Source organism: Nothobranchius furzeri, chromosome 16 (assembly GCF_043380555.1).
Source record: "Nothobranchius furzeri strain GRZ-AD chromosome 16, NfurGRZ-RIMD1, whole genome shotgun sequence".
Classification (NCBI taxonomy): Eukaryota; Metazoa; Chordata; class Actinopteri; order Cyprinodontiformes; family Nothobranchiidae; genus Nothobranchius; species Nothobranchius furzeri.
Genome location: NC_091756.1, coordinates 28,721,976 through 28,737,472, shown reverse-complemented (window position 1 = coordinate 28,737,472; position 15,497 = coordinate 28,721,976). Strand labels below are relative to the sequence as shown.

The 15,497-nt window shown below is 43.6% G+C and overlaps 1 protein-coding gene across 1 annotated transcript; it reads right to left on the bottom strand.

Moving 5' to 3' along the window:
* Positions 1-498: 498 nt before the first annotated feature.
* fam20a (FAM20A golgi associated secretory pathway pseudokinase) lies at positions 499-12,854 on the bottom strand. Its single transcript, XM_015963612.3, has 11 exons — positions 12,194-12,854; positions 10,710-10,903; positions 10,563-10,613; positions 8,000-8,078; positions 7,564-7,656; positions 5,044-5,159; positions 2,419-2,599; positions 2,218-2,327; positions 2,067-2,148; positions 1,928-1,987; positions 499-1,507 (listed from the first exon to the last, which is right to left on the bottom strand). Exons 1-11 carry the CDS (start codon positions 12,562-12,564, stop codon positions 1,237-1,239), a joined length of 1,608 nt encoding a protein of 535 aa, XP_015819098.1. The 5' UTR covers positions 12,565-12,854; the 3' UTR covers positions 499-1,236.
* Positions 12,855-15,497: the final 2,643 nt, after the last annotated feature.

The window sequence follows — 15,497 nt, the reverse complement described above, 5'->3', positions numbered from 1 at the left end:
ACACACACACACACACACACACACACACACACACACACACACACACACACACGTGTCAGCATTTGCAGGTTTCAGACCTCATAATTATCCCTCAGAAGTTCACACTTGTCATTTTGCAAAAAGAAAACAAACAACCTGCTTGAGCGAGACGGCAGCTCTCAGCCTGCTTCACCAAATCTAGGATCTCCTACATATTTGTGGTCGCACAATAATGTGATGAGTAGGTTGTTGAATGAGACGTGAGGAGTTAGCAAGGTCAAGTTCACAAAGGCAAAGTTCACAGGTTGCTTTATTTGATTCGGATATGTTCTGTTTGGACGACACAGGGCCTGATTGTGACTCTGCAGACAGGACCTGGTGTCATCAGGGCGTTTGCTCGCTGATGAAACAGGATTATAAGTCTGGAGAACAGGGTGGAGTGAGCCGTTAAACAGATTTTACCACGCACACTTCTCCTCCCACTCAAGCTTGTGGTAATAAAGAGCTTTAAAGCATTCGTCGTGATAGAAAATAGCTTTATTTTAGATAAAAAAAAATATTTTCACAATCACAACCAGGACATTTCTGATAAACAACAGTTCCAGTGCACGACCTCTGACCCTGCTGCTGGGTTTGGGTGGGGTTTATAGTAGCTTAAGTCCAATTTATGTATTTATGTATTTAGCAGACGCTTTGGTCCAAAGCGACTTACAAGTGATAATCGGCATGTTGCCCTTGAGGCTAACAACAACAATAACAACAACTTGACATCAATAATGAAGAGGAGGGAACAAAGGAGTGGACAGTAGGGGGGGGGGGGGGTGCAGGGAGGGTGCTGGTTTAGAAGATGCTCTCTGAAGAGCAAGGTCTTCAGGAGTTTCTTGAAAATTGAAAAAGAAGAATTTAGGACATTCTTAGGTCTCGGGAAATCAAATTTAGACTTTAAATGAAAGGTCACGGCTCAACTAAAGATCCTCTGGCACCAGGAGAAAAAGTAAATTTGAATGCTGAAGTTAGTTTCTGTTTCCTGCTTCTAACGTGTCTAAAACCTTAATGTCTCTGAGACATTAGGAAGTCCTAATATGGACATCGTGTTTGCATCACCTGTATTTCTTTATTACTAGATTTATAGATTGATATTTGTGTTTGTTTCTCCGTCAAGTTCCTCAGATAAAGAGCTCTGATCCTTGATTCAGATTTCATCCTGAAGTCTCTACAAGCAGCTTTGGTGTCTACGGACGATGGCTTGATCTTCTGCTACCTCTCCTGTGTCATCACCATAGTAGTCTGAGGTCCTACTGTGGGTTTGATAAAGTCTGAAGTGATCACCTCCTCCTTGCCCAGCCTCCGGATGCAGTGCTGGACCACTCGGAGGACCTTCTTTAACCTGCGGTCCAGAGCCAAGAGGTGGGGTTCAGTCAGAACTGGCCTCAAAGGGTCTCCGTCTAGGGACTCCCTCATCACATCACTGAGCCTGAACTCTGACTGGGACAGGAGCTGCAGTCTGAGCAGCGTGGAGCGCTTCACTCTGAAAGATAACAGTGAGACGTTGTTTTGGTTTGATCATCCGTCTTGTCTCATCTTTTTCTGCCTATCGGATCCGGGTTGCGGAGGGCAGCATCCCAACTAGGGAGTTCCAGACTGTCCTCTCCCCGGCCACCTCCACCAGTTCATCCAGTAGGACCTCAAGGCGTTCCTGGGCCAGATCGGAGATGTACATTCTCCAACGTGTCCTGGGTCGACCAGAGGGCCTCCTGCCAGCAGGACATGCCTGAAACACTTCCCTGGGGAGGCCTCCAGGAGGAATCCTAACAAGATGCCCAAACCACCTCAACTGACTCCTCTCGATGTGGAGGAGCAGCGGCTCTACTCCGAGTCCCTCCCGAATGTCCGAGCTCCTCACTCTTAATCATCCATTCCCGCTCAAAAGGAAATCTGGAATACTCACATGCAGCACTGGGATAGTGGAGCTAGGATGGACATCTCATCATGAGAGGACTTCCCAAACCTGAGCAAAATAATAAAAACATGGAGCCAAACGTAGAAGAAAACTACAAAGAGGTGAATTCAGACATTTCCACTCTCACCCTCTGGCGTTGTCCAAGTGAAGAAGAAACCCTTCTTCTCCAAATTTAGTAAAAATCTCATAATGATGTCTGTCCATGTTACCTGGCCACGAATGAAAGACAGTTTGATAATAAATCCTCAGATTTGATATGATTATGTGACACAAAGTACCTGTTAGGAAGTCAAAAATGGACATGTCTATGATGTTGAGCAGCCTGTTGCCAGAGCTATATGGATGAGTTTGCTTTATTGAGTCACAGTAGAAAGGATTCACTTCCCACCTATGAAGACAAATAGAAGAAAAAGGAATCAAAATACAACAAATGATGTTATGTTGGAAACCTTTTAAGCCTCCAGGTGTTTAAATCTTACTCCTGGCGTTCTGTAAAGGTGTACGAGCGAGTCCAAGGGTTGGGGATGGAGAGGCGTGGAGCGATGCTGAGGCCCGGCAGGTATGCTGACAGCGAGCCCTCCAGCAGATCCGGGCTCCCACACACAGCGTACTCCGTTTTACACACGTAGAGGCACTTAGCAAAGAAACACGTGTTGTTCGCTGAGGGGGAAGATGAGCAGAAGAAGTTTAGTCAAAGCTTTTCTAAAGGAGACAGCTATCTGCTGTAGTCACTTCAGAAAAGATGATCTTTCTAACCATTTACAATAGAAGAATAGAAATCTACTCTAGTTAAGAACCAAACTCAACCTAAACAAAAATTATGTCAAAGAAAAAGTTATCTTTATCACTAAAAAAGCAGCAGTAACCCTAACCCCAGGAGCTGTTTTAGCTTCTGACCCTCAGCATGACAGAACTCCAAGATATTGGTGGTTAGATTTCATAAACATTGCTAAAAAGCAAATTTATTATCATATAATATGTAACAAATCCATTTTTAAAGAGATAATTTCCAGACCTCAAACATATTTTGCTTGACCCCCAGGCGGGTCCTGACCCTGACCTTGGGAACCATGTCATGAGCCGGGGGTGAGTACTCGTCTCTCTACATGAGATCTCTGAGTTGTGTCTTGCAGGAGAGGGAGCGGCAGCTGCACCTGATCAGCTAATCAGCGGGTTGGCGTCTTAAGGAGGAATGGGACACTACTCGACGTCGGATGATTGCTACTGATTGGTAGTTTCCAGCCCTCGTACCTGCCTCTTGGTTTTTTGTGAACATCATTACGTGTATCTTTACCTGGGACTTTTGTGACTTTACGTCTCTTGGATCTCTGACCTCAGGTTCTCCTCATCTCTGGATTATTCCCTCACCACGCTCAATAGGACTCTGCTCTGCTCACACGGCACGTCATCCATTCACCTCTGACCTACCCGCTCTCCAATGACTACCCGCTCCTTCTCCAGCTCTGGAACCGCTCACCTGGATACCCCCGGCTCGTTACCCATCCCCTCACTCGCTGAACTCATTTTACCCCAGTAAGTCCCCTCACTAATTGGACTTAAAGTTCACAGGAAGAAGAAGAAGAAGAAAATATCATTTCTATAGCGCCTCTCAAGATAAAAATCACGAGGCGCTTCACAAAAACAAAAAATATAAAAAAAATGTAAAAATATAAAAAAGCATTTAGAAAATGTTTAAAAATATATTTAAAATTAGCAAAAATAAGCAATTGCGATTTAAAAGAAAAAAAAATGTTAAGAAAGAGAGAGTGAATAGGAAAGAGGGAAATCAGTGGATCCTGAGGAAAGTGGAATAGGTGGGGAGAGCAGAATAAAGAGAGAGTGGTGAAGAAGGTCACACAAAAGCCACTTTGAACAAGTGAGTCTTCAGCTGCTTTTTAAAGGAGACCACTGAGTCCACTGATCTCAGTTTCAGGGGGAGAGTGTTCCAGAGTCTGGGGGCCACAGCAGCAAATGATCTGTCACCTTTGGTCTTTAGCCTGGTGCTGCACAACCAGTAGGCTTTGGTCACTGGACCTCAGGGACCTGCTGGGGGTGTAGGGACTAAGAAGATCACCAATATAAGATGGTGCTTGTCCATGTAAGGCCCTATAGACCAGAACCAGGATCTTGAAATGAACCCTGAAGTTGACTGGCAGCCAGTGAAGCTGGAGGAGAAGCGGGGTGATGTGGGTGTGTTTGGAGGACTTGGTCAGAAGCCGAGCACAGGCATTCTGAACCACCTGTAGATGTTTCAGGGAGGTTCTGCTCAGACACGTGAAAAGAGAGTTACAGTAGTCTAAGCGTGAGGAGATGAAGGTGTGGAGAACTGTCTCAAGTTCAGAGCGAGACAGAATGGGACTCAGCTTAGCAATGTTCCTGAGATGGAAGAAGGAAGAGCGAACAAGAGAACTGACATGAGAATCTAGGGTGAAAGCTGGGTCAAAGGTCACACCAAGATTCCTGACAGAAGGTTTGATGTGAGAAGCAAGGTGACCAAGAGAGTCTCTGACTTTGGGAACCAGCTTGTCTGGGGCACAGATGAGGATCTCAGTCTTATCTTCATTCAGCTGAAGAAAGCTCCCAGCCATCCAGGTTTTGATAGAGTCTAAGCAGGTGTGTAACAGCTGCAGCTTAGACATCTCATGGGGCTTAAAGGAGATGTACAGTTGGATGTCATCTGCATAAAGATGGTAGGAGATTCCTTTGAAGGAGCTCAGGATGTGCTGAAGAGGAAGCAGATAGAGGAGGAAGAGCAGAGGCCCCAGCACAGAACCTTGTGGGACACCATGGGTAAGAGAGGTGGTGGAGGACCTAAACTTGGAGACGGCGACAGAAAAGGACCGCTTAGAGAGATAATAGGAGAACCACTCCAGAGCAGATCCTGATAGGCCTACCCAGGTCCAGCAGGACCAGAACAGAACAGTCCCCTGCATCACTGTGAGTCAGAAGGTCATTAGAGACCCTAAGAAGAGCTGTTTCAGTAGAATGAGCTCTACGAAAACCTGACTGGAAACTATCATAGATGTTATGTTCATCAAAAGTAAGTTATTTTAATCAATGATATAAAAAACCTTAATTTGTACTCAAAAGACTCCCACAGGTACCTGGTGAGGTGAAGAACACTGCTCGAAGGTCTTCATTGTGGGTTGCTTGGAGAATGTCTCCGGTGACGTTCACCAGCCTGCCGGACACAGGTGGAACCCTTCGAAAGTCCAAGATCCTAAATATGAATGAGAGTTCCAAAAATAAATACAGATAATCATGATATAAATATGACAAGATGATGGATTTATTTTTTCCCCAGTAAAAATAAGCGACTCTTCTAATAAATGCATCTTCTGACAGCCATGCTCAAGATCTTCCCGGTCAGGTTTCACAAACCTGCAGTGGGCGCGTCGAGCTGAATTTGTGTTTCTAAAGTTGCTGACGCTCCCTAAGCCCTGATTGCTGGGGATAAAGATGAGTCAAGTCAGACACAACAGAGGCGACGCTCTGAAGCTGCCTCAGACTGAAAGCGTGACCCATCTGGGAAAGCAGAAACAGTAAAAGTTTTTTTTTATGTGAGCAGGTTCAAGTTGCTTCATCTGTTTTGTGCCTTGCGTGGCGAAGTGCTGACTGATCGCCATGTGGGTTCTTAATGACACCGTCTCGCTCAGAAGACTGTGTTTGAGAGTGAATCAGCTGGATAAAGACATTTTGAGTCTGTGTACAAACACTGTGGTTTACACTGATCAGCCAGTTGGGAAAGCAGAGCTGACTCAAATCTTTTGGAAGCGGAAGAAAATGTTCAGAATTGTCTTATCAGTCAACTTTTAGATCTTTAGGTTTTTGTAATAAATCTGCCTCAACTTTTCTGATTACTCGTTTCAAAACAAGAACAAAGTTTGATGTTCATGTAGTTTTGACCCTTGTGGGTAAGAGGGTGCATGTTGTGTAGTCTATCCCATCCCACAAGAGCCGTGGCTGTAACACGTCTGTAAAGTGTTGATGCTAACAGATGAGAGACGGTTGTTTGACAACTTTCTGTTTTCTTGGTGTTTCTTTTTTTCATGAAGAAAAACCATTTTAGGCACGTTTTTGTAAATGTGTCTAAAATGGAGAACCCTCGACATGAGAGGCAGCTGAGAAAATAAAAGCGTGCTGAGGCTGCGGGGATCTCTGAGCTAAACACAAACATTAACCAGCAGACAAAATGACCCTACAACAGGAAACGCAGCAAGAGCATGTTTTCAATGCTGGTGAGTTGGCCGATGGGTGACCTCCCCCAACCCTGTTCATGTTGACCAACAAAAGTTTAAACCTGACAGGAAACTGGTTTTCCAACTCGCCCAAGCAGCTAATGTTGTCACCTAATGTGTGTGATATACCAGATGGATGTAATTGTAAAGAGCATTTTATGAGGGAAAACTTAGACAAACACCCATCCATCCATTTTCAACATCTTTTCCAGGGTCAGATCACTGGGCCAGCAGCCTAAGCATGGAGGTCCAGACTTCCCTCTCCCCAGCCACTTAGGCCAGCTCCTCTGAGAGAATCCCAAGGCGTTCCCATGCCAGCCTTTAGACATAGTCCCTCCAACGTGTTCTGGGTCTTGGTTTAGGTCTTCTTCCGGTTGAACGTACCCAGAAAACCTCACCAGGGAGGCGTCCAGGAGGCATCCTGACCAGATGCCCGAGCCACCTCAACTGGCTCCTCTCAGTGTGGAGGAACAGCTGATCTACTCCAAGTTCCTTCCAGATGATCAAGCTTCTCACCCTATCTCTAAGGCAGAGCCCAACCATCCTGTGGAGAAAACTAATTTTGGCCGCTTGCATCTATGAACTCATTCTCTCGTTCACTACCCAAAGCTCGTGACAATAGGTGAGGGCATGGATGTAATTTGGGGGGGGACATGTCCCCCCCAACTTTTTCCAAAGTCAAGTTTTGACCCCTGCACTTTTTACCATCCAAAAACAATATTACTTTATATTAAATTGACATTGGTTGAGCTCTAGGACCAAGCAGAAAACAACCGTTTGTGTTGAAGCCTGTTTCCCATTAGAACATACGTAAAGATACCCCCCACCCCCCGTGTCCCCCCCACTTCTAAAGTGAAAATTACGTCCATGGGTGAGGGTAGGAACGTAGATCGACCGGTAAATCAAGAACTTTGCCTTCTAACTAAGCTCTCTCTTCACCACAACAGACTGGTACAACACCCACATCACTGCAGATGCAGCACAATCCGACCATCGATCTCACGCTCCATCTTTCCTTTACTTGTGAACAAGACCCCGAGATACTTTAATTTCTCCACTTGGGGCGTGACCAGTTTCTGAAGGAAATCATAGACAAACATGTGGCTCACAATGACGTTCTGTTCGTACCATTCATTTGCAGGCTGAAGGTGAAGGAGTGAGCATCTGCTGCTCTGAGTGTAGCTGAGAAGGAGCCTGTTGGGCTGCCTGTGACTGCTTTGGGACACGGTACGAAAAACATGAAGAACAGTCTATATATGTCTCCAAAATGACTAAGCAGATTTATTGCTGGTTATTTAAAAAAATAAAAAATAAAAACTCACTAAATATAGTCTTGTACGTTTATACAGCAGACGGTGAAAGTAGGAGGAGTGAAAGTAACTGCACCTGTCCAGGTGAAAGGCAGCAATTTCTGCGTTGTGTCTCTGGAAGTCAACAAAGTAGAAGACATCCTCTGGTGTCTCCTCCTCCCTCTGCTGCCTGAAACACACACACAGACACACACACACACGCACGCACGCACGCACGCACGCACGCACGCACACACACACACACACACACACACACACACACACACACACACACACACACACACATTAGACTGCAGTATGTAATCAGCAGGAGTAAAACTATCATTTTAACAGCCAGCTGGGTAATTTATCCAGACACAAGTAAAGCTGGAGCGTGACACGACAGACTTCTTACTCTAATATGATGATAGCTGATCTAAAGCATGAAATATAGCATTTATTGGATTTCATGGGCACCACGCAATCGTTAGAAACGGAATTATCTCACTCGATGAAGACGAGTCACTCCTCACCTCATTGGTTTAAACATTGCTTTGCCAAAGTTGTGCATTTTCAGAGCCAACTTCAGATGATGCCCGCTGGGTTTTACCACTGAAGGAAAAATGAAAACAACACAAAAGATGTTCAACACCACTTCTGGACAGAAAACACATTCATGAGTGAGAAGTGGAGTGTCTGGACTCTTGAGTGGTAGGGTAGCAGTGGGTCATACAGCTTCATGTTGTTTGGCTATAAAATAAAAGTCGATGGTGTCTAACCACACACTCGCCTTCCTCTGCTGCACTCTCTGAAACTCAAGGGTATAATTAGTTAACAATCATATCTTAAGCAGTTAACATTCTAAACACTTCTGGAAAAGATTCAAAGCAAACCCAGCTGCTCGAGGCAGCTGTTGTGGTTGACGGACTGTGTCACAGTTTGGAACTGAAAGAATGGGAAAAACAAAGTTTAAACAGGATGGACGGATGGTTTAGGTGGGTGTTTCTTCTTGGCAGTGAGGAATGTTTTTGTGGTCGCACATGTGACTGGTGAAGAACAAAAACACAGGTTGCAGATAGAAAAACAGCCATTTTGTAAGTTTGGAAATGCTTCTGCTGATTTTGACACACTATCTTGCAATTCTTATTGGTTGATAAAAATGATACATTGGTTGGCTGGTTTAACTCTTAGGTTGTTTACTTCTTATGTTGTGATAAATAATAGTGCATCCTCTGAGGCAACCCTGACACTTGTGGGGTTCCTCAGGGATGTGTTCTTAGGTCTGTTTATTTTTTTAATGTATGCTCCCCCTTAGCTACTTGATATAGAAAATCTATTGTTTGTTTTATCACTGATGTACCAATAATAGTTAATAATAATAATAGCTTCATTAACTATGATTTTCCTGTTTCAGATTCCACGTTAACTACTCTGGCATACGTCAACCTAGAAACTTCCTTCAAAGTTTATAGCAGTCACAGGTATTAAGCTACTTATGACTCGACTTCTAGATATCTTTTACATGTTTTGTATAATGACTCAGATACCAACCATGCGCAAACACAAGGATTATTAGTTCCGGCAAGAAAGAAAGAAAGAAAGAAAGTTACAGAAAACCAGGAACAGAACCACTCACTCACTCACTCACTCACTCACTCACTCACTCACTCACTCACTCACTCACTCACTCACTCACTCACTCACTCACTCACTTATTACTCACTTATTACTCACTGCTGTTAAGCATATGCTGCTAAAGTCACAGTTTAGCTAATTGTGACACTTCTACTAACAGATCAGCTGTTTAACCCTCCCACTGTCCTAATGGGTGACCCCGCGAGGAAAGTTGACCAATGAGCAGGACTGATGGTTTATCCCTTGAGGTCCAAGTGGCAGGGGTGAGGTGGTGCTCACTCCTCACCCCTGCCACATGGACCCAAGGGAAAAACCATCAACCCTGCTCAATGGTCAACTTTCCTCGCGGGGTCACCCATTAGGACAGTGGGAGGGTTAAACATTTCAGCTCGTTAGTGATTTTTGCTCCTACATCTTCAAATATGTTCAGCTCATTTTGACAAATTAGCTTAGTTTCAGCTTCACTTCAGCTCTTCAGCAGCTTCAGCTATCAGTTTCAGAATACAGCATATGATGCCAAATTCACAGTTCAGCTAATTGTGAAAATTTAAGTATTAAACAAACCCTACAAATACCAGCTGTTTAAACATAACAGCTGTCCAGTTTTTAAGCTATGTTCAGACATTTCAGTTTTCTGCCGTTAAGGATTATCTTCTCTTTTTTCTCTGGACTTTCTAACATTTGCTAGTAATTTTTGCTCCTACATCTTCAAATATATTCAGCTCATTTTGACAATTTAGCTTAGTTTCAGCTTTAGTTAAGCTATCCAACAGCTTCAGCTATCAGTTTCAGCATGCAGCATTCAAACAGCATTTCTGCAAGAAATGAAATTTATCTAGTTAGATTTACTTGTTTATCAAGCTTGATGTCTCTTAGGATATGATTGTTCTTTGTAATTGTTTGTGTGGCACTCAGTTTTCATTAGTTAAGTCAAAATATTTTCATGAAACATGTTGGTTTTTTGGTCCAATTTTTACCAAATATTGATGCTTTAAATAGCTTCAGTTTCTATATTTGATGTGCTTGTTTGCATTTATCTGTATTTGTAGTCTTTTTTTTATTTAAATCCCTTTTTAATTAAAACTTTTTAAAGTTTTTATGCAAATAAAAACGTACTTGCCTACTTTTTAGATGCAAAGTGGTAGCTGACATATTTGGAGGGGTTTTGAGGGTGTTCTCTAGCATGAAGACAGTAACTAGAAGTTCTGCCTTTAAACATAAACAAACACATGTGTATGGGAGACAAATCTGAATTCTTGTTGCTGAATAAAAAATCAAAGCCACAAAGAAAGTAGTGTGCCTGATGGTGCTGTCAAGCAGCAAAGAACAAGAGAAACAAAGAGCCTACAGTCAAATCAAACTGATAACATAAAATAAACAGATGCGCAGCAAAGGGGAAAATAAAAGTTAAAAACTTTTAAACGTCTTACAAAATAAAAGTGTCATTAAAGTTTGATGTACCTTGAGTGCAATCACATTCTCCTTTCAAAGCTTTCTCGTCCTGGGTGTAATCTGTAAGAGAAGAAGGCTTTCAGGTCATTGACTGCAGAAATTGCATGAAACAATCATTTACTGATAAAATAAGTTAGGTTGTTTCTTTGACCTCACCTGCATTCACTACTTTCATGTTCTGCATGTCTTTGAGGAGCTGGAGGATGGAGGAATCATCCTGGGAATACAGAGCGTAGCGGTTTATTCCCAAGTGGAACTTCAGCCAGCTGGCATCCGGGTCGTAGGTCATTTCCTGTTCCAGCCCAGAGAGGTTGGCCAAAGCCGCTGCCTCATTATATAGTTTCTTATGTCTGAGAACGACCCAGAACAGAGATGAATGAGACTTCTCTAGTTCTATCGTTATTATTGGACGCAGACATCAGACTTAGACCCTGTTATTAGAACAATTCTGGAAAACCTCCTTCACTGTGAAGGCAATAGTGATGGTGCTTTGTCACTGTTAATGGGAGCCAGCAGAGATCCTTTATTGAATGTATATAATTATATATTGGGTTCCCATAAACCTCACCAAGGGCCTGAAACAATCATTCATGTTTCTGATGAATATTCATGTTGCAGTGAGGTCATCATCCAGTGTGAAGGAGGACCAACTCATTAGTTTGGTATCAGCCAAGTCTTTTTTCTTGATTTGGGGAAACTTTTTATAGCTTTTGTCAGAAACGGTAATTTTCTACAGCCTCTCATTTTCAGATGGAGGAAGTCATCTGACACTGACAGAAATAAGCTTTGATGTTTGAGGCCCAGTGCAGGGTCAAAGCTGACAAACTCCATCACAGGCTGAATAACAAACTCAGATAATGGAGCAAAGGGCTAAAAATACAAGTTTGTTTGCCCATCGGCCTTCCTGTTCCGTCACCTGGCAACCTGAAGTGACAGATCGGGGTAATCGCGACTCTGAACAAGCGCTGGCTGCAAAGTGTTTAGAAAACATGGCTTTTACTGCTGGCTTGAGCAGCGCTGGAGTGTGTTTGGAGAACCGAGATGCTGCTGCTGCTGCAACACTTCCAGACTTTGAGCGTTTTGGGCCAGATCTACAAACGTTAGCGTGGGTCTTTTAAGCAGGCACTTCTTTTTTTAGATTTAACCAAAGCAGATCTAGCTTCAACTTAAGATAGTGTTAGTTCAAAACTCTAAGGACAGCAGCAATCCTTCAAAGTAAGCCTGACCTTTAAATGCCCATGTTTTCTCTCGTTCGGAATCCCAAGAGAGCAAAATCTGCATCCCTGATTGCTTGCCTAGGATGGCCAAAAAGATTAGAAGCTTTAGCCGCTCTCCGTCCTTGCTAACCAAACGAGAATGCTGTCATGATGACATCTTTGTGTCCCGGATCATGTTGACATGGACTTTTGTGCTGCATGCACATCCTGATTATTATCTCTTACCATGGACACGTTGCTTTTATGTCCCTGTGTTCCATAGCACCCTGGAGGGGGTTTGACTGCGGTGTCACTGACCCAGCCTTTCAACCACAGTGAGTCACAACACGTGTTTTCAGCTTTCACAATCAAGTGAAGCAACTTGTAAGTCAATTTGCAACTGACTCTGAGCTATTTTCAGCTGGAAAAAGAAGCAGAACTGACCTTTCCCAGTGAGAAACCTTCCTCCTGTAGTACTCTAGCAACTGCTCCACCTCAAGCAGCCTCTCCTCTGTCCTCAGAGCTGGAGTCTGAATGTTGTAGAGCGGATGGGCAAAGAGCCTCTCCAGCTTTGAGCCTCTATCCGTCTGATCAGATGGAGTGGTCCTGTATGGAAGTGTCCAGTTGGAGAGCTGTGGTGTAGCCAAACCCTCCAGGATTGGGAAGCTGTGATTGCTGATGTTGTTGGGCTCACATGGGCAACCATTTCCAGCTGTTTGTCTCAAGTTCTGCAGCTTTGGCAGAAGGATGAAGAAGAAATCAGCTGAGAAGATGACTGTGAGGGTTGCAGCGAGTACGAACCGGTCTCTCCTCATCGTTGAAGCAAAGGTGACCCAATAGAAGAATAACTACAGTTAAAAAAGGACAATGACAGTCCAGACTATGTGCTCCTCCAGAAACAGATAACAGATTCACACCAACACTGGTTTGTCTCTCAGTTTCTTTAGTCAGCTCCTCCTCCTCCTCCTCTTCCTCCGTTTGCCCCAGCAGTGACTCTGAGCTGAGCTGAGAGAGAGCATGTGTCAGCGGCAGTCACTGACAGCTCGGCTGCTTCCAGCCAGGGACCTGCTGCTCTGAGGAGGAGCGTGTCTGTCTGAGTGTTCGGTTTCACAACATCGTGTGTGTGTGTGTGTTTGTGTTTGAGAGGGGTGTGTGTGTGTGTGTGTGTGTGTGTGTGTACAAAAACATCAAATCACAGTGTACAGACTGAGTGCACTGAAACTACAGAGAAGATACTTTGTTTTCTTTTAAAAAAGCTAAAGCTGAGATAAAGATGTTTATTTAATAGATTTCAGCTCTTCCAGTCTATGTCTGGCTCTGAACATCGAATGTTTGTGGGTCTATTCTGGGGTTTTCACCTCATAGTATTTAAGGAGAAACTTGCCTCACATCCTTCTGTTTCCCTAAAGTTGCAGAGATCCTTCTTCCTTCTGTCATCTTCTTGTCTCCGCCCTTTTCTTTCTTTCTTTCTTTCTTTCTTTCTTTCTTTCTTTCTTTCTTTCTTTCTTTCTTTCTTTCTTTCTTTCTTTCTTTCTTTCTTTCTTTCTTCCTCTTTACTTCTACCACAGCTCCTATGTCTCTCTTGCTTCTGGCAAAAAAATCCCAGCTGCACGCTTCTTCCCGCTGCACATCCCACACATCTACCCGTCGGTTTTCTCCTCCTTTCACACTGCATGTAAAGCTAACCTTCACAAATGACAACATTTAATTGAAAAATAGGAGAAAAGTTAACCCCCCAACCGCGTGTGCGCGCACACACACACACACACACACACACACACACACACACACACACACACACACACACACACACACACACACACACACACACACACACACACACACAACACAAGTTCACAGGTCACGTTTTCTTCACTAGAGTTCTGTTCCTTGTTGCTTGTGTCTTCTCTGGAATCTCATCGCTGCTCTTTGGTGAAGCAACAAAACTCTTGCAGGGCTTTTCATAGTCTTTCTCTGTTGTTATTGTGGTATTCTGGAACATCTGATGTGTGTGTGTGTGTGTGTGTGTTTATGTATCCATGGCTTGGAGGCTGTTTAATTCTCTGAGGACAAACCACACTGAGTGAAACTATTGTGATTGGGAAGGTGAGAGGAGATCTTTAACCTGCTGTTTAGTCTGATTTGTCCCCAACCCCCACAGGTGATTCGGGTCACTGCCACCAGAAACAGAAAAAACAAGGAACAGAAAGAGGAATATTGCTTCTAATTTAATATTTTAACTGGTTGCATTTGGCTAAAAAGCATTTCCCTTTGTTTCACCTGGCTGAGCTCTTGACAGAACCATCTATGGTCACTGAATTAGATGGACAAAAGGTTCAAGATTCTTTAATTGTCATTGGTATACAACAAAACAGTCCTTATGCACGCTTTCTCCTTCATGAGAAAAATCTCATGAAGGAGGTAATGATGGAAATATCACCTCTTCAGAAGGGCTGTGATCCCATGTGAAGAACAAGTTCAAGACATGTTTACACGTGGTACCTGGAACCGATGTGTGTTTCAGATGTGGTTTACAAAGGACGTGATATGTAAACATCCATAAGTTTCACACTTTATTACCATGAAAACATTCCAAACTGTCACAGAAACGTGTGCAAAACACAAGTGGTCACATGTTTTTTTTATGTTTTTAACATGTTCTTTCACGTTAAAGACCAAGTTCACTTGTTCAAGTTCAACTTTATTTACAAAGCGCTTTCACAAGCCCAAAAGGACAAAGTGCTGTACACCAATAAAAACACAGCAATAAAATCAGTCATGCATAAAACCATTAAAACACCATAAAAATTCCCAAGTACAGTTAAAGCAATCCAAACCAGTCCTGTTACCGCCATCAGATAAAATAAATAATCAGAGCGAAGCCGCACACCAAATCCCGGCCTCAATGTTCAAACACTAGTGAAACAGATGAGTTTTTAGTCGCCTCTTAAAGCTATCAAGCGATTGGGCCTGCATCACGTCGACCGGCAGCTCATTCCAGAGCCTTGGTTCCAGCACTGAGAAGTGCAGCTCTCACGAGATTTCAATATGTACCTGGGCACTGTTACTGGTCCCAGCTGACCTATAAGGGAACGCACCGGGACATACCGGTGGATGATATCTGACAAGTGCTGAGGTGTCCCCCTCATTTATCGCCTTGAACACAAACAGGATTACCTTAAACCTGATGAGATAAATAGGAGGCCGATGCAAGGCACCTAGGACTGGTGTAATATGTTCAGACCTCCTGGTGCCTGTCAACAGTCGAGCTGCAGAGTTCTGGACTGCCTGGAGGCATGCTAGGGAAGCTTGCCTAAGCTCTGCATAAAGCAAGTTACAGTAATCCAACCTCTAGGGAATAAAGGCATGAATTACGGTCTCCAAATGGCTACATGGCAGTGTTTGATTTTGAGGTTAAATACCGCCCTGGACCGGCAAACCAGAGTGGTCCAGGATGCTCTGGTTTGTGAGATACCTGTCACACAATGCACAATCAGTGAGCATTTCCTCTTAAACTAGTGGCTTTACTGTCCCAGAAGAATTACGTCAACAGTCAAGCCATTCTGGTCTAGTTGATAATACAGCCTTCTCTTCACATGCCATAGCCAACTTGCAGACCCTTCAGGCCACAGATCTACTTATTGGTGCTTTTCTTCAGTATTGAAAAAGAGAGACCCCCCTTCATGCAAGAACATAGTAGGGCACGCAAGGACAGTGGCTAAGAATATTAGCTAAAGATCGTGTCATG